The 19,036-nt window shown below is 42.0% G+C and overlaps 3 protein-coding genes across 6 annotated transcripts; 2 read left to right on the forward strand and 1 right to left on the reverse strand.

Annotated features, from left to right (window-relative positions):
* The first annotated feature begins 157 nt into the window (after positions 1–157).
* LOC148901474 (calcium-binding protein 2-like) lies at positions 158–12,939 on the forward strand. 3 transcript variants are annotated; one of them, XM_088987700.1, is made up of 8 exons: positions 158–283; positions 647–928; positions 7,100–7,303; positions 10,949–10,979; positions 11,054–11,188; positions 11,278–11,387; positions 11,475–11,622; positions 11,707–12,939. In XM_088987700.1, exons 1-8 carry the CDS (start codon positions 188–190, stop codon positions 11,730–11,732), a joined length of 1,032 nt encoding a protein of 343 aa, XP_088843826.1. In that variant the 5' UTR covers positions 158–187; the 3' UTR covers positions 11,733–12,939. The 3 variants fall into 3 exon arrangements, with proteins under 3 accessions (XP_088843826.1, XP_088843810.1, XP_088843818.1); XM_088987684.1 differs by lacking the exon at positions 7,100–7,303; XM_088987692.1 differs by lacking the exon at positions 7,100–7,303 and having other exon boundaries at positions 11,284–11,387.
* Positions 12,940–13,077: 138 nt separating this feature from the next.
* On the reverse strand, positions 13,078–14,610 carry crybb1l1 (crystallin, beta B1, like 1). The gene is made up of 6 exons (XM_088987713.1): positions 14,483–14,610; positions 14,275–14,375; positions 14,086–14,204; positions 13,867–13,999; positions 13,636–13,778; positions 13,078–13,542 (listed from the first exon to the last, which is right to left on the reverse strand). The coding sequence occupies exons 2-6, from the start codon at positions 14,362–14,364 to the stop codon at positions 13,371–13,373; spliced, it is 657 nt and encodes a 218-aa protein (XP_088843839.1). The 5' UTR covers positions 14,365–14,375; positions 14,483–14,610; the 3' UTR covers positions 13,078–13,370.
* Positions 14,611–15,563: 953 nt separating this feature from the next.
* On the forward strand, positions 15,564–18,199 carry cryba1l1 (crystallin, beta A1, like 1). 2 transcript variants are annotated; one of them, XM_088987725.1, is made up of 6 exons: positions 15,564–15,619; positions 15,780–15,862; positions 15,935–16,053; positions 16,567–16,708; positions 16,785–16,927; positions 17,700–18,199. In XM_088987725.1, the coding sequence occupies exons 2-6, from the start codon at positions 15,788–15,790 to the stop codon at positions 17,845–17,847; spliced, it is 627 nt and encodes a 208-aa protein (XP_088843851.1). In that variant the 5' UTR covers positions 15,564–15,619; positions 15,780–15,787; the 3' UTR covers positions 17,848–18,199. The 2 variants fall into 2 exon arrangements, with proteins under 2 accessions (XP_088843851.1, XP_088843860.1); XM_088987734.1 differs by having other exon boundaries at positions 15,788–15,862.
* Positions 18,200–19,036: the final 837 nt, after the last annotated feature.

Below are 19,036 nucleotides of genomic sequence, written 5' to 3' on the forward strand. Positions count from 1 at the left end.
GGATGAACAAACATTCAGATTTTAACGAGAGTGCGACAATTGCTGAGGTAAAAGGCCTCATTGAATGACCTTTTTCTCAACTGACTGTGCTGGATTTTCGCATTTTCAAAATAAAAACAGAGCGGAGAGCAGATCAGAGGAACAGGAGAGGGCGGGCGGGGGTGAGATCAGGAGAGAGAGAGGCTGCATGCTCATAGAGATGTTCATGATCATTCGAGAATCGGCGGCCGCGGGAGGTGGTGCTGCAGCCATGAGCGTGCCACAGGAGAGGACCGCCAAACAGGTGTGTCTTTATTTCATATCCTTTACACACACAGCCACCCAATGTTAGGTTCATTGGACAGAGATTACACAAGATTGTCCATCTCTTTAGTTTATTTTGATTATTTTTTGTTCCTTTTTTAGTTTATTTTTACTGTTTGGTGTAATTTATATTGACCTTATTAGAAACTTGGGCAGAGTGGTGATAACTATCTATTTATCTATCCATCTATCATCCATCCATCCATCCATCCATCCATCCATCCATCCATCCATCCATCCATCCATCCATCCATCCATCCATTCATCCATCTATCCATCCCTATATATTTTCAAACTAATACATATCTGACCTGAGGTTCTCCAACCACTTTTCTCACAACAGGTTCAGGCTTCCATAAAGAAAAATGTAGAGAAGCAGAGGAAGCGCACTGATGAGAAGAGAGGCAGCATCACTGCAGACATCCAAGTGTCCACAGCGCAACCTCATTACCATCACAAAGGCGTCCACCTCCTGAAGACGGCTTCCGAAAATGAGCGGACGCTGGACGAGAGGCTTGAGCAGATGATGGAGGGAGCGCAGAGGAAAGTCAACATGAAGGAACAGGTGAAGGAGGAGTTGGAGAATGTCGACTTGCTGCCCATCGTGGACTCTGTATTTGGACAGGTAGCTAAGCTGCTGTGTGTGTTGCCATTGTTTCAGATAAAACAACAAATGCTTAATGTGAGCCAGTAAGTACTAGTCGACCCCTGCTATTTGGTAGGGAGAGGAATCAAGCTCTCTGGTGGCATGAAAATGAAGTCACATCCATTTTTTTTTTTAAATTGAGCGCACCATACGACCAAAAACATATTTTTTCCATTACTTTCCGTTATTCGCTTTGTTCATTTAGAACTTGCCATACTGTAATGTAAACATCTACTTGAGGGTAAAAAAAGGACCTCACTCTCTACTATAAAATGGCAAACAGGTGCAGATGGCTAGGTGCAAAGTTAACAGAGCAGAGTGGAGCTCAAAAAGTAGGGAAAGGTGGAGTCATGCTGAAGGTGATTTTTACCACTTTGAGAGTTAGATGATTTTTTTCATATTAAATATATGTGTAATGCTTTATATAATGTATTACCGGCGTCTGAAACTCATGACAAAAAGTTAGCAGACATCCGGGCAGACAACTCTGAAAAGTTGCCTGCCCAATTTTTCACAACTTGAAACACAATAAGACGACTAATCGCCCAAAAAAACATTGTTGCATGTAAAGGATTTTTTAAATTAAGGAAGTACCTACCACAAATGCTCCGTTGCTTAATTTATGGTAAATATCCCTTGCTGAAGATTTTGCTCCAGTTGTTGTTTATCGTAATGGTGCACAATGCAATGTTTGCGTTGTCTGCTCAAAGCCACGTGGACTCCTCTTTTTAAGCGGCTTTCAAAACTCTCAAGTACACTTTTCAGTCACGGTATTGTCCAAAGCACGAAACAGGCTTCTGATTGGCTGCCGTTCATTTGGCAATTTGCATACTCGGCACGGCAGCCAATCAGAAGCCTGTTTCGTGCTTCGGACTATACTGTGATTGAAAAGTGTACTTGAAAGTTTTGGAAGCTTAGAAAGAGGAGTCCAGGTGGCTTGTACCAGTTTGCTTGTCGCCTTTGCTTTATTGAATAAAACAAACATTTGAAAATAATCTTTTTTTTTTTAAGAAATTGTCAGCCACCCGGGCCGAGACGTTTTGAAAGTTGTACACCTGACGTAAAAGTTGTACGCCCCGGGCCACCGGGCAGACGTGATTTCAAACCCTGGTATTACACTCAAAGTCCTAAAAATGAGACCTGATCCTCAAATGCTGTGCAGTGCAGAGGTCGTTGATTCAAATCCGGCTCTGGCCTCGCTCTCTGTCTGGAGTTTGCATGTTCTGCTAGTGCCTGCGTGGGTTTTGTCTGGGTACTCAGGTTTCCCCTCACATTCCAAAAACATGCATGGCAGGTTAATAGAACATTTTAAGCACTCCATGAATAGCCTGAAGCAGGAAAGTTTAAATTACATTTTTTACTAGTTACTGAACTATTACCGTATTTTCCGGTGTATAAGGCGCACCCAAACGCCTTGATTTTCTTCAAAAGATGACCCTTATGTGTGAAGTAATATTGAGCCACAACAGGCCTTGCAACTCCTTTCCCCCTGTAGAAGAAGTCGTGCGTAACCCTAACCTCTACTGCAGCACCTTATAGTAATGTGCTGTGCCTTATATTTGGAAAACCTTTCTGCATTTACATCTTATATTTGGAAAACTTTTATATTACATTACTTTTATATATTATATTTGGAAAACTTTTTTTCATTCTTTGAAGGCGCATTTTATGGTCCGGTGTGCCTTATATATGGAAAAAGTAACAAAATACAGCAATCACTGGGGGTTCACCTTATACTCCGGTGTGCCTTATACACTTGAAAATACAATAGTTGAGTTGCAATCTCGGCCATCATACCTAAAATTTCTACTTCAGAGCAACGATTCAAATCCTGAACAATAATCCATCAAGTTGCTTGTAACTGCGAATACCAATATTGAGTACATACTTCAGAGAAGGTTGAAAATCAGCACCATCTGCTCGTTCATCAATATCATTGGCCCGTATTAATTCAAATACTCAACCCATTTATTGTCATTTATAGTTTTAGATTTTGCTTTTGCAATTTATCAGCAACAGCAGTTGCATTCCATCTCATTAAACCTGGAGTGCATGGAGGGAGCTTCATGGGTAAGAATGGGATTGCGTGTGTTGGAGAGGATTTAAGCTCCTTTACTTGCTTTAGGAAACGTTAGGAAAGTGTAATCCGTCAAAAATAGGGCCATGCTCAGCCAGGGATATGATGATACAGCCATAACCCTGCGGCCATTGTGTGCTGGCTTTCCATCACATGGTGTCTTGACACAAGAGAAGCAAGAGAAAAGACAGCGTGCCCTTGCCTCACATGTTCGTGTACATTTACATCCTGCTGTGTCGGCTTTAAGTTAAGCAACTGTCATGCTTAAAATTTATGAAATAAAATGAAAGGACTCTTATTGAAATAAAATGAGGGGAAACGAAGATAGTGCTGTGGCCTATGAGTCATTCCGATTCCCTCTTAGACTGAAGAGGATGAAAAATGCTCACGTCACCTGGAAATCTCCAGAAAAAAGGAAAACAGCTGATGTCAGTTGTCACCTGACATGTCCAAAAATAAGGGTGAGCGTGTCTGCGCAATCAGGAATGAGTGGAAAGAAACAAGTGTCTGTCTATAATTATGAGCTCATTTCCTGCTTGCGCTGATGGAAACTCGGCCCACACAAAGTAAACCGAAATCATACAAATGATGGTAGCAAATGTTTTACACAACATAATTGGCTGGCAACCGGTTCAGGGTGTCCCCCGCCTTCTGCCCAAAGACAGCATATCATATGCTGCAGCACCAACCGCGACCACCGTGAGGGTAAATCGGTTCGAAAAGTGAATAGATGAATATTCGGTTGTGTCAATTGAATATAATTGGACTATGCTTATGTAAATGCTATTAAGCATATGAAAACCATCCATCCCTCATCCATTCTTCCTTAAATTGCCAATAGAAGACACCAGGTGTTGAAGTTGCTGAACATTTGAAACCATACCAGTACTCAATGTGCACACACACGCACACACACACACACACAATCCTATTTAAATGATGAATTGAAATGTGATAAGAGGGAACTGAGCTGGTAATTAATCAGTTATAACAGTATCAGTTAGCTGGTGATTGTTCGTCTCACATTCACCTGGGTGACTCATTGAAGCGTCCAGTCTATGGGAAATACAAATAAAATAACTTTGTGAAAACATTAAGCACTGTATAATAAAACCAAAATGAAGAAAGCGATTACAGAGTGACACTTTCATCAAGTGAAAATTGGATGCTATTGCTACGAGTCACAAGAAGGACGAATGCTAATTTTGAAGGATTGGCGTAAAAAAAGAAAAAGATAGTGAACAGAATTGGTAGGACCTGTTCGTTGTGTGATTAGACTTGTGATTTTACGACACCTATAAGATTTTATAAAATGTAGCGTAATTTTCGGTGTCCACATATAAGGCGCACCGGTATATCAGGTGCAGGGTCATCTTTTGAAGAAAATGAAGACTTCTGAATGTACCTTATACACCGGAAAATATGGTACAGTATTTATCTATTGGAAATAAATAAAGTAAGAGTATCAAGGTTAGTTTATCTGCATTATCAACGCATGCATGTGCATCTGTCAGCCTGCAATGACTGAGATTGAGACCTCATGATGCCCACCAGGCATGGAAAAGTCCATGGCGTTGTATGCCTATCTTTTTGAGTGACGAGGACACGGGAAACAACAGCATTTTTGTATTTAAGCGTAATGTTCGCCACAGAATCCTAATCACCAATGATGTAGCCATTGCAACAGTACACGGTAAAATGGGAGGTGTGGACCGCCAAAGTCATCTTCATCATTCCCCATTCTTCTGGGTGGACATTGAAATCCGTGGTTTGCTTAATCTTCCCAAATGAGGGAGATCTTTGTGCCGTGTAACTATAGCAACAGCTCACGGTGAAAGGAGGGGGTTGCCTTTGTTGTTAGCTTTTCTTTCCGATGGGCCTTAAATCCTTGGTTTGTTTGATATTTGGAAGCCAAAAGAAATTTCCCCAGATTTTCCACCCGGACTATAACAGCAGTTACTACAGTGGACAGTTTACCATGTTAACAGGGTCGAACAACCCCAAATGGCACTTTGTGGGCTACCTAGTCTTCCAAAATGGACGCCGGCAGTGTAGACTGGCTAATCCACAACCTGGAAGCACTCTTTGACCGGACCAGTTCATTTGTTGTATGTTGCGTGTATTGGAATTCTTTTTCAGTACAGTTACTCAATTGCACGTTCCGGATCAACCAAATATTAATACCTAATGGAATACAACATCTACCAGCGATTGTTAGTAAAGATGTAATGATGTACCCATTTAATCGATGTATTGATATGTCTACCCTGCGATCCAGTGGCTCCTTTCAGTTCTTGCAATAAAACGGCAAATAGAAGTTTTCTCACTGTTTTTTATTGATATCTTAGCCCGTACCCTTTCATCTCTCCATTTCATCATCACATCCTTCCCCTTAATCCGATACGGCAACGATTAATCCCCTTCTGTTTTTGCCCTCTTAACTCCTCCGAAAAGTGTTCTTGCCACGGATGAAGTCATTTGGGTGCTGATACAAGAGAGATTACAGCACTTCATCAGTGTGAAAAAGAGAAATAGACATGCACCATGTGATGTGTTCAGTTGACACATTGATTTATGTGTTACGATGACACTTTGGGAAAGCCAAAGGTGGGCGGAGTCAGTCGACTTTTTGAATACTGTACCGGGCAGAGATTTGAGGCGCTTCTCATCACTGTGTGGCCTCACACCGCACTACGGGGAAACATCTGAAGTTTTTCTCCACGACTGGAGTTGCTGATTTCGGAGACGGGCAGCCAGTGAGGAGACCAGTAGGAATAAAGTGAAGAGTTGCTTGAGAGAAAGTGTTTCAGAGAAGAACAGGGACAAATAGGTGGGGAGGTTGGAGATGGGCAACTGCACCAAATCATCCATGAAAGAAAAAATGAGGAAGGTAAGAAGCAAAGTATTATCATTGGCAAAGATTGACAGTAAAGAGCATAACAATGTTCCCAATTTTCAGGAATGATTTTCCCTTCTAAATCAAACTTAGTTGAGCATGCGGGCTTAGCCTGTTAGGCATTTAACCCAGAGATGCTTTTTCTTGTCAATGACCATGACTTTATGACAAAATATGTCATAAGAAAGAAGATTTTAACATGTATGCAATTGTATACGTATTTACCATCCCTTTCAGATCCCTGAAGAATTTTTTATCTTGGTAATGGAGTACAAGTCTGATTTATGTAAATGTGTATGTTATTAACAATCGGCTATTTAAATAATATTTTATTTTAGCATAAATAATTTTATTATTCTATGTTCCTCGATATTAAGATTTTTAATAAATTCAAATAATTATATAAAGTTAAAAGTCACAAATTGATTTACAATCTAACAGTCACTTCTAATGAGATTTATTTTAAAGGTTCAACTTTTGACTGAAAATGACGCAAGAGCACGTCAGATCTATGAAGAGTCGACAATTCATGAAAGTGAGCACATGGGAACCAAATGGCATGATGTTTTCAATTGGGTCAGTGACAGGAGTGTTATTGATTATCTACTTGTATACAATCGGCAGCATAATGTCCTCCTCAGGATGACATACAGCACAATCCGGTGAGAACCTATAACCTATATCAGAAAACTAATAATTGAGTGCAGTACACACTAACCAACATATTGGCATTTGTCATGTTTTTAAATGAAGAAATAATAGAATGTTTTAAAGCCATACCCACTCAGAGACAGATACTACAGTAAAATGTGACAATGGGGACACCAAGTGTACAAAACTAACATCTGGACCTAGCACAAACGCTGTTCTGTTCAATAATGCGAAATCAATGTTATTAAATTACTCAAAGAATTGATGGTCTGATCAATAGTATAATAATTTACAACAATATTCCATATCTTCAAATCTGTTGGCCGTTTTACATTGGGGGAAAAACATTAGTGAACATTACTGTCGGCAGATTTGACAAGAAAAAGTTTGAGTCAAGGCACTTCTGTCAAATAGAAATCTTTTAAAAGTTTCTATGAAATGTTCACTTCCGTAAAAGATGTCGTTTTGCTTCGAGTGTCAACAAAGTGACTGAAGGCGAGACTAACAACCTGGTCTGCCACTAAAGGGGGCGTCAGATGGGTCCCTTGGGCGTCAAGTGAGGGGCCTCAGGGGTGCGCAACAGCAAGAAGAGGATGAAAAGCAAGATGAGGAAGTGAAAAAGGAGCTGTTCAGAGAGCCTTTCGGGATGTTGGTGAAGAACAGCAACACACTGCACAGCATCGCGGGCCCTGCCTGCGTCTTTCTCAAGCGAGGCTTTTTGCTGACAGTCGTACGTAATAAGCTTTGAATGCACCCTCGATGACCCTCGCTCATCTTCATCCCTCCAACATGACCCAAATGTAACGCATCATCGCTTTGGGGTCCATCGTTCAAATGACTAACTTTGAATTATGTGGCACTCGTGTTGTGATGAAAAACAGTGACATGCAGTCAGGGAGGCAGGTGAGGCAGTGTCTCACCTGTCATCATGGAAACCTGTCATGGAAATATCAAATGAAAAAATAAATTAAACAGTTATATGTATTTGGTGATTTGTACTTTAACGTTCTTTTCCATTTAACTTCACCGTTTTTGGATTTTTTTTTCAAAATCGCTGAATTTTCACATTTACCGATCAAATACTGAGTAGAGACTAGCAGTGAGGCAGCAGCCGGCTGAGCCTCACCATGGATTGCGCAATCACTATGCTAACTTTGCTGGCTTGCTCAGTGAGACCGCATTGTTGTCCCTCTGCATATTGCTATTAAAGTGTTCAAACACTTTTAGTATATGAACTAAATTTCTACAGTTTAGCTGGTGTATATAATGTAGAGTCACTTTACATTATAAACACTGTACACTGTACTACACTGTACTACATCAAAACTGTGTGCAGAGATGAGGCACACAGTTCTCCTGCCTCATGACAGGGGGCGCTGGTGATTACAGAGATTCTTGCGCCTCCTCGGCTGCAGCATAATAGAATTAGTGAGAGCAAGTTACAGTAAACAGTTAGCAAGTTAAGTGCAACCATCCAGTCATTTTTTCGTGTTGCTTGGCCTTATTTTCAGAATGGAGGATTACATATCTAAATTGAAAGAAATAGAGAGACTTAAAACCGAAGAAAGATAAGGAATGCTACTCCAAAGAAGCTATAGATGCCTTTCTTCAGAAGGAGCGGCACATGGACATCATTTATAAGTACAGTGGTACCTCGGTTCTCGAACGCCTCACAGTTCGAACAAATCAGAGTACGAACAAAATATTCGAGATATTCTTGCTTCGGCGTTCGAACACCAATCGGTGTTCGAACGCCAATACGACGCCTGAGTGCGTACGCGAGGGTGGGGTGCTGAGCGGCGTACGGGTGTATCGCTCTCTCCGTGACCAACTGTTGTCGCTTGCGGACGTGCTGCGTTTTGCTGTAGCGTTTAATATAGGTGTACGAAGAGTTTTAGCCCCTAATCATGCCTCCAAAGAAAGTAAGTGCTGCTACAAGTGAAAAAAGAAAAGTAGTGCGTACAACTATTGCATTTAACAAAGAAATAATCTCAAAATATGAAGGAGGTGTGCGAGTGTCTGATCTGGCTAGGGAATACAGCATGGCGAAATCTACGATCAGTACGATATTAAAGAATAAGAAGGCTGTGAAATCTAGTGATGTGGCTGTGGGAGTGAGAGCAAGTGTCATTGGATAGATATTTTAAGAGAAAAGAACATCCTGAGTCATCCGTAGCTGTCACGTTCCGAGCGAGAGTGACAGCAGCTGACTTGTCGGAACGTAGTGGAATGTTTGGGATCCCAAAGCAGGCGGCAGAAACGTACTACCCAAGCAGGATGTTTATTCACAAATAAAAGAAAACACAGCGAGTAAGAAGGCAGGGGGTGATCCGACCCGCTTACTACGCCAAAAAGCAAATGGCATACGAGGGTGAAAAATTACGCAATCCCGGAAGATGACATAAATTTACGGGACGCAGGGAAAATACCTCAGAGCGAATACACTCGCGCATCGAAGGAAGAGTCCAGGTACGGTGGCGAGTCAATCATCCGGCATTGGCGAGGTGATCGCGAACCGTATAAATGCCCCGTGTCCGTGATTAGAGAATTGACAGCAGGTGGAGTACGGCCGGGAGAGGCAGACCCCCCCCCCACCCCCTGCTGTCAACTCGCAAGTGACAGGAGCAAAGCGATGGTTTCGATGTTCGAACAAATCGCTTTTTGAACAGGGTCCTGGAACGAATTATGGTCGAGGACCGAGGTATCGCTGTAAAGGTAACACGATAACGTTTTTGTAATTCTTTTTTTCGATGCTACAGTTTATATAAAGAATGCTGACATGACATTTTAAACAAAACACGTTAACTGTTGCCAATCAAATGGTGAATAAGCTACTCTGTAGAGTTCATATGTTTGTAAATCTGACTGTGATGACGTCAGTGCCTCACCAGCTATGAACCTCACTGCACGTCACTGATGAAAAATTACTGACCAACATCTTAGTTGATTTTCCATTATAAAAACATCACAACATTCATATTTGTATCGTGATTGTGCTCATTTGGCTCGTGGGTAAGATATGTCAACAAACAATAATTTTCACACACAGAATGGACAATATTATTGTCATACAGTATAATAAATGCATATTTCAGAGCAGACTGTGATTGGATGTTGTTTTTGAAGCACTTATTTGGGATAATAGCCTTGTTCTCGCCCATTGAATCAAACTGCTGAAGATGGAGGACACTGATTCGCCGTGGCGACCCCTTGAAGGGAAAAGCTGAAAGGAAAACAAGATGCATTGTTTTAACATATTTCAGTCCATTGAATTTATACTTATTATTTGTGTTATTAATCAGTCATGACTGTTTGTTGGGATTATATTTGGGTTGGAAAGGTTTTATGTGTCGGAATGACAACAGTGTAGTATAGACGTCGTCACACACTACCTCAGCCTCTCTCTCGCTGTCAATCCGGAATTTTCTTTTCGGTGGCGATTGTTTTTGCTTTCAGTCTGATCTGCACAGTCGAAACACCTCGGCCATCGGCTCTCTGTGTGTTCACCCAGTCTTCACCCAGTTCGGGCCACCTGCTTTTATTACCTCTGAAAGCTTTTTTTCATCTTTTTACTTTGCTCCAGTTCTGTCCCGCTGCCATTTCCAGCGTCTCACCATCGATTCGTTTATGCTGAGTTTACGTGTAGCAGCTCTGTTTCCTTCTTTATCGGACAGCTCGATTGCTTTTAGTTTGAAAGCTGCGTCATATGCTTTGTTTTTTTTATTTTCCATGATGAGGGTATGTTCACTCTAATTTAATTTATGCACAAAATGAGAAGTTGCAGTTTTCCTTGAGGCATATATTCCACCGGTTTTATTTTTACCTTTTCTACTCGAGCGCCACTGGCGGCCGTTAGAAAATTTACATAAATTGGCCACATCACTGAAGTAGCCGCAGGGTTGAAAATTTGGGGTAAAAGTAGCGCCTTATAGTCCGGAATTTACGGTACTTTGTTTACTATTTAAATGAGAAAAGTTTCCCAGACATTTTAATTTATTGAGATGCACTTGTATATGTCTGATATACAATAATAAAATCAATCATAACAATAATGATCACTCGTATGTAGCGCAGAGCCATTCAAGTCCACCTTCAACTAAATGTGCTTATCTTGCTATAAAAATGAAGCTTTATCTTTATGAAGGCAGACATTGATTCCATTCTTTCATGTTGTTTACGCTGTTGAGTGTAAATCCAATTCAAAATGAAGACCAATGTAGGAATTCCATTCATGGCCGGAGGCACTCTTCATTGTTTCATTCTTCCTTGATTTCACCACATAAAAAAAGTTTTTCATAACTTCATTTAAACCTGCCCATGAAATTGTTGAATAATTGACAGTAGGCAAACATTTAAACCACATTGCTCCCAACAGGACCGAGAGCTGAGAGCGGAAGAAATGGACGGTGAGTTTTTTCTTCTCGATCAAACAAAATAACATTCCTGGTTTCCATTTTTGTAATCACATGTGTGTCACCAGAGCTTCGTGAAGCTTTTGTGGAGTTTGATAAAAATAAGGATGGCTACATTAGCCACAAAGACCTCGGGGAGTGCATGAGGACCATGGGATACATGCCCACCGAGATGGAACTCATTGAATTGAGTCAGCAGATTTGTGAGTGGACCATAAACATAGACTCAATAGAATACGTCTTGTTCTATTTTTAACTCATTCATAAAGCCTCAAATGTATCTGTCCAACGGGTGGAGGCAAAGTGGACTTTGAGGATTTTGTGGAGCTGATGGGACCCAAAATGTTGGCAGAGACCGCCGACATGATTGGAGTGAAAGAACTACGCGATGCATTCAAAGAGGTCTTGAATTGTGAAACGACTCTTTTAAAATCGCTGAAATTTCCTTGCAATAAATCATGCCCTGTGTCATTCTCTCTTTGGTCCCAGTTTGACTCCAATGGTGACGGTCAGATCAGTTTAACGGAGCTACGTGAGGCCATGAAGAAACTGATGGGAGAACAGGTGACCAACAGAGAGATCAACGAAATTCTCAGAGACGTCGACCTCAACGGAGATGGTTTGGTGGACTTTGAGGGTGAGCGCTAAGTCCTGTCTGCATTTTCTGTCAACTGCGTCAGAAAAAAATTGACATAAATTCTCCTTCATTTGCTTCTTTCAGAGTTTGTCAGAATGATGTCCCGGTGATGTGCACTAAATGAGGAATGGCATGAAACAGAGCAGGGATCATACCGCAACTTAAGTTTTCTGCAGCTAATGTATGGTTTTCCATTTTTATATTTAATAATAATAATAATAATAATAATAATAATAATAATAATAATTGTCATCAAGATTAAATGTAACAAAAAGAGACGGGACATAATGGCTAAAGTGCTGGGTCATGTTTTATTAAAAGTAAATAAATAAAATAAAATACATTTGATAATAGCAGTCTTCCCAAGGCGTGCTTGGATGGCTTTGGTGTATACATGTCCATTCATACATTTTCCCCATATTTTATACATTTTTTTATCATTTCAAATAATGTATGGCATACTACAACTTTTATACAGGAAAAAAATTGTAAACGATTTTACAAAGACCATTTTGGCTCAAATCCATTTGGTCTCAACTGCTGGTAGCCAACAACAATGCTGCCGCCGATCGCTACTATTGTCACTGCAATCCAGCAAAAGTAATCCTCAATCGGATACTTTTTTTTTATCGCTGCGTACGGTCGGATTGATAAAAGCATAACATGCACATGCACGGTGAGCTGTCTGACTTTCCGCTTGTGTTAGCGTTTTTTTTTTACATTTCAAATAATGTACAGCATACTTCAACTTCTATATACGAATTGTAATCATTTATAAGGGCAGCTATTACCCAAGGAGTAGATGTTGTGAGCAAATACAGTACATCATCTAACGTCGTGCATAATAAATAGGCAAAAAAACAACATTTTCTATTGTCTATTTTCACATCTCATCGTGTGTAATGGCCATGCATGCAGAGTTATGTTCATATACATTACAGTAGTGCATGTCCACACTCAAGAACTTTCTGGTGTTTTGTTTTAATCCAAGTGTTTGACTGTAATATTATGTTGTATAATCATATTTTTAGTAAGAAAACTGTCATGATTGAAAAAAAAACTACAAATAAAAAGTACAGATGGCATTTAGATGGAGGTACTGTCATTTTCAACATTTTATTATCTTTGTACTGATAGATAGACCAACATTCGATGTTAAAAGGCATATTGGGCAAATATTCGTTTCAAGAACAGATGATCCAACTGTCATCACACAGAAGTTATACTGTTTCTTAATATTGGCCACGTTAAGTCATGTGAAGCTGACATAGCAATGCATGGTTTAAAAGCAAGTCAACTAACAACATTTCTGAAACAACATTGCTTTTATTGAAAACTCGGCCAGGATTCTGTTCAGTAGAGTGTTTGTGTGGAATGCACAGGTGCCAGAGCAGGAATTGCCAAAGACTCGGTTTCCCATGGTGCATTGTACCTTGAACTGCAAATGTTATGAAAAATGGCAATATGTGTCTTGTTCCATCTTCAGAGCTTTGAAGGGAATGAAGATAGGGACAAAAATGTTTTTAAAAAATAGAGAGATCAGCCCAGAGGGGAGAAAGAGAAAAATGGACAGTGAGGAGTGGAGGTCCATTCCACGCGATGAGATCCAGGTCGAGAAAAATATCACACTTCCCCCTTTTGGCCGTTAAAGGTGGTCAGGTAAGGCCTGAGACATCTCTTCCCCTTCCCTTCTTCTTACACCCTTCTCCCTCACTTCTGGTCTTTCTCTTTCTCTCCTTCCCCAAGCCTCACTTGCTGGCCATGGTGTAGCAGCCTTGTTGGTGCCACTGCATGTCGCGGATGCGACGCACGGACTGCAGCTGAGGGGTGCGGGCGCCGTACTCGTTAAAGTGCTTGTATTCACCCTTTTCCAGCAAGTACTGGCTGCCACGGTAGCCGGGGAACTGATATCCCAGAAAGCTGAGGAAAGAAAAAAAAAACAGAAGTAAACCACAGAAACGCAACAACTGGTAACTACCGAGCCAAGGTTTCACTACTGTGAGCGACACTCACGTTCCGCAGCTGACCATGATGCTGCCAACTCTGTCAGTGAAACCATAAGAGAACAGACTGGGTACGTCGTCATCCATGATCTCCATCTTGCGGCCCTTGAACTCTCCCAACTCATGCAGGCAGATCTTGTGCTTTTCAGGGTCCTGTTGTGAACGACCCAGAGAAGCTCAGCGGTGGTGGCTCACTGGCAAGGGGAGCCCAAAAAGCAAGCTTGTTTTTCTTTTTGTGTACCATTCGAACAGGCCTGAAGGACAGTAGGTAATCATTCTTCTGACAGTTACTCCAGGAATCCCAGCGAGGATACTCTCCCTTCTCCAAGATGTACATCTCACCACAGAGGTTTATCTGCTCAAAGCCCACGAATCTGCCAATCAAATGGCATTACGTAGCAGCCATCACATACACAGAAGTTGACAGAGAAGAATGGGGTGAGGGTTTGCGGGCACTTACGGGCCGCTTTCGACACGGAGGGAGCGCACGCGTTCCATGCCCAGCTCGCATATGTTCATCACCTCGCTGCTGATCTCGATCATGCGGCCCTGAAAGTTTTCCTGGTCGAAGACCAACATCTAGAAGAAGCAACACAAAATGAGATTTTTCAGTTTCCTTTTGAGAAGTTCATGTGAGCGAGGTCCTCACCTTGTAGGAAGTCAGACCGAACTCTGACTTCTTGCTCTGAGCGGCCTTCCCATCAGTCTGGGACGAGGATTTGGATTTGTCACAGGACATGATTGCTGGGTCTGAAAAGAAGGGACAGAGTTACATCATCCAGATTGTCAAAGTCACTGAAATCGTCCACATACCACACAGAGGGCGTGTGCACTGTGCATGTGTGCGTGCGCTTTACCTGATGCTTACGCTGAGCCTCACTCACAGAATGTGTGTGGCACGAACGCACCCCTCCCTCTTATACCCTGGCGCCAACAGGAGAGGGATTTAGGCGAGAGAAACAAACATGCTGAGGTCAGAGATGTGACACAAAAGAAAAGACTACATCATCAAAGGCATACAGACAGATATGGGCGGAGCAGGTGCAGCAGGGTGAAAAATATCCAGTAACCAATCGTACCAATTCACTGGACGCACCTGGCTAAATTCAATTTAAATATGTTTGAAAATGTGAACGATAGACTTGGGACACGTTGGCGTGATAAAATATTAAACACAATAAGCTTTCGAATGATGTGGTCGCTGTGTAAAATATACAGTACATGAATAAGGTGACACTGCTCTACATAAAACCACTGCATTCAACTGGGATTATTCCATGTGGAACATTTTAAATCAATTTCTGGTGAGAAAATATAGGCAAAGAATTGGCAAGGCCATTTCAACAAACTCAATAAATGAATGATGTACACTACCATGAAAATATTGAATGGTTAATTTACATTGCGTTGGATGGAATCCTACCGAATTACTACAATGGGCAAGGCAAGAAGACAAAATGATGAAATACAAATATGTCACGAGAACCTAATTCCATCAATATCTAGCAGGTTTTAAAGCTGATAACATACCAAGGTAAATATTTTCTAAATTCTACACGTTTCCATTCATATCTATGGTCATGAAGGGCCTCCACGCTCTTAGTGGTGGCCTTGTGCTCCCCTGTTAATCCGCTCACTCCATGGCTTTATCAGTCATTCTTTGTGCAGTTATACACACTTGACTGCTGACCAGGGTCCGAACATACCGGACCGCCATTGTCTCTTCACCATATGTGCTGACCTGGTCACAGCTAACCTAGGGGGGCCACGGGGCGTAAATGCCTGCGAGCTGCCAAACGTGCAAGAGTTTGCAAGGCTTTGTGGGAATGTGCAGCTGCAGCAGAGCCCCACCTACACACCATCCCTCACCCACCTCCACAGCATGCATTACCTGACTGCCCATATAAAACTGAAGCGCCAGGTCCTCCCGAAACTCTGCGCGAGGCAGGCAGTAGGTGTGTTCTAGTCCAGAGCTCTTCCTCAAAATTAAGTAGGTAAGGTCCTATCTCTGCTCCAACTACAAGCACAGTGTGTCAGAAAATCGTATTCATGGAATAAAGGACGAACGACAACATATATTGATGTTTTTGATCATAGTATTCTAATGAAGTCAATCTCTCATAAGTCCATTTTTTTGTCTTCACCATGCATGAGGAGTCAAGATGTTCAGAACAACCAGGTCCCCAATGATGCAACCCCTGGCCACCTCAGGAACACGCATGGTACCTGTCTTCAAGGTAACACCGCAGACTGTTTTTTTTTCTTTCTTGTAAGTTGGCATTTCCATTTACCTGGTGTTGCCTCGACAGGTGACTGTGTACGAGCAGGAGCATTTCCAGGGCAAGTGCATAGAGTTTACCTCAGAGTGTGTTAATATCCAGGAGTGTGGTCTGGACAACATCCGCTCCATCAGGGTAGAGAGTGGCGCGTAAGTCTGTTGGCCATTTTGGCACCTCGACTGAAATCATATTTGTTCGGATTCACACTTAGACCGTCACATGGATCGCGAATTCCAACATAAGAAGAATTCTTATGGCACGGTGTGCATTGTTCGCTAAAGTAAACCAGTACCTGCCAGCGGTTAGCACTGCAAAATGGCTTAGTCATAGCAACGACCCCAAAAAATTATAGGATGAGAAAACATCATTCCGTTTGAAGTGTTTCTTCTGAACCTGGCAAACCAAGAAGTCGTCGAAGTTGTATGATTTTAAAATTGTTACCATCAGGTTACAACCAAGGTAGTTTGCCTATTTGTTGTGTTCTACAGGTAATTATTTCAAGGTCTTTCAGCTTCTGCCACATTCACCCCCCCAAAAAAACACACATTAAAATAATGTAAGGTTTTTAATGCAAGTGCCAGTAGCTGTCTTGTACGTTAACTTCAACCACATCCTTCAATGATGGAACAGTCACGTTATGGGTCATCTGTCTGTTTGTAAAGCTGGGTCGGTTTCGAGCACCATGATTTCCAAGGCCAGCAGTTCATCCTTGAGAGAGGAGAATACCCCCACTGGGACTCCTACAGCGGCTCCCTCTCTTACCATGTTGAACGTCTCATGTCTCTGCGCCCCATCTACTGCGCTGTAAGTACACGATAGCCTCTGAATTTCTGCCCCTGCTGTTCCTATCAATCCTCCAAGACCAGCTATCTTCTTCCAGTCTCACCAGAGTAGTCGCATGATCATCTTTGAGAAGGAGAATTTCTTGGGCCGCAGCGTGGAGGTCTGTGATGACTTCCCCTCCCTGCAAGCCATGGGCTGGCTGACGCCTGAAGTGGGCTCCATGCATGTGCAGTGTGGCGCGTAAGTCTATGCAAATGGTGAAATTCCATAGACCCCAACAAACCTTCCCAAAGAGCTATCCATCCCAATTTAAAGATGAAGTTGAGACAGTGAGCTTACCCAGGGAGAACACGGCTGCCCCAGTTGAATTATTTGGTATTTTACATGGCAAGCAAGTTCCAAACATGTGACTTTCCTTCTGCTAGCCCCGAATAAAGATAGGCCTTTTAATTTTGACCTGTTTTGGGAAGTTAAATTAGACCAGTGCTGCCCAACCTGTATTGAGTCAAGGTTTTTCAAATTCCAAAGATCTCACAGCAGACCCCCCAAGATAACATGTTACAAAAAGTATAAATAGAATAAAACCATTACCCTGTTTCAGTTTACTGAATTGTGTATTTGCTCAGTGTAATCCAGACTACTCATAACAAAATGTTAATTCATCTAGCTCACCTTCCATCCATCCATTTATAGGTCCTTCTGTCTGTGGGGGCCAAAATTCGATCCTCAAGAAACGCTCTCCTGCACGTTTTCCATCTCTCCCTGCTGCAACACACCTGAGTCAAATGATGAGGATCGTTCTCATGCTTCTTTAGAGCTTGTTGATGAGCTAACCATTTGAATCAGGCGTGTTTCAACAGGGAGTGACAGAAAACAGGCAGGATGAAGGCCCACAGCTGGACATGTCTGGTCTCTGGTGTCAGAAGACTTCTCTGTGATCATCAAGTTCAATGTGATCCATCCAGATGTCAAAGTTTTACTTGTTTGACAAATGGTGTGTTTGCTCCCACAGCTTTGTGTGCTATCAGTTCCCTGGCTACAGGGGCCAGCAGTACATCATGGAGTGCAAAAGACACAGTGGGGATTACCAGCATTGCAAGACCTGGGGGTCCCACTGCCAAACTCCCCAGATCCAGTCCGTCAGGCGTATCCAGCACTGAAAGGAAGACAGCAAGTCTGACACAACAGCTCCGTTCTACCTATGATCGACTCCTTCTGTCTCCTCTTCATTCCTGTTGATGCTGTTTCACAGATGAGTGTGAATAGAGACAATATGGCACTGCTAAAGCACAGGGACCTTTACAATCCACACACACATGGCAACATGGATGACACCCGGGTAACGTGTCTTTTTACTTGGTTCGAGGGCCCACCTCACAAAGACATATACTGAGCTGCAACTGAAGGCCACTTGGAGGGAGATTTTGAAGTTGGCCCGTTCGGTGTGGCGGTCGACTCTCAGCAGGTTGATAGCAAATAAAGTCATTTTCACTTCAAATGTGTGAGATGTTCTACTTTTCCCCCCCTAAATACTTGCCATATACATTGGCTGGCAACGCCCAAAGGAGGCACTGTCCAGGATGAAACATCCAAAGCCAAGAGAAGGCTCCAACGGATGATGTACTCAGAGAATGTCTCAGACAATGAGGAACAGAGGATGAGGTGCAGGAAGAGGGACAATCATGGGAGGAAAAGCCCTTACACCCATCTATTTAAAATTGCATTCACAGTTTAGTCTAATCAGCTATTTTATTATTTATCATTTTATTTATGGTTTTATTGTTCTGATGTTTATTGTTCTTTTAATTGTAAAGTGTCCTTGGGTGCTTTGTAAATTAAATAATAATAATAATACATTATATTTTAAGTGCCTTTCAAAGCTCCCAAGGACACTTTACAGTCACAGACAAGCATAGGTACTATAATAAATAAAATATAATCACAAATACAATGCAATAAATAAAATACAATTATAAATAGAAACAAGAGAGGGAGCTACACAGAAAAAGCAATTTTAAATAGCTACGGAAGAAACGAAGTTTTTTTTTTCGTTCTTCACTAAAGCCTGTTCGCGGAAAATCCTCCACGCGAGAGACAGAAGGAATCACAACTTTCTGGTGGCAGTTGGGCTCCTCGCGTTCTGGCTGAAGGACTACACGGCAGCATTCAAAAGTTCACTAAGTAAGTAGCGCGCTAGCTAGCAGCCATTGTTTGAATGCATTGTGAGACCTCCTGGCCAGAGAGTCTCTTTTCCACTTGACTCACGTACGGACCGGTGTGAAGCGATTTTCGTTAGGCAAGGTGGCCAAATGAGAATACGTGTGCCGGTGGAGGAGTGCATATTAAGGT

This window comes from Hippocampus bargibanti, linkage group LG02 (assembly GCF_051943395.1).
Source record: "Hippocampus bargibanti isolate YZ-2025 linkage group LG02, ASM5194339v1, whole genome shotgun sequence".
Classification (NCBI taxonomy): Eukaryota; Metazoa; Chordata; class Actinopteri; order Syngnathiformes; family Syngnathidae; genus Hippocampus; species Hippocampus bargibanti.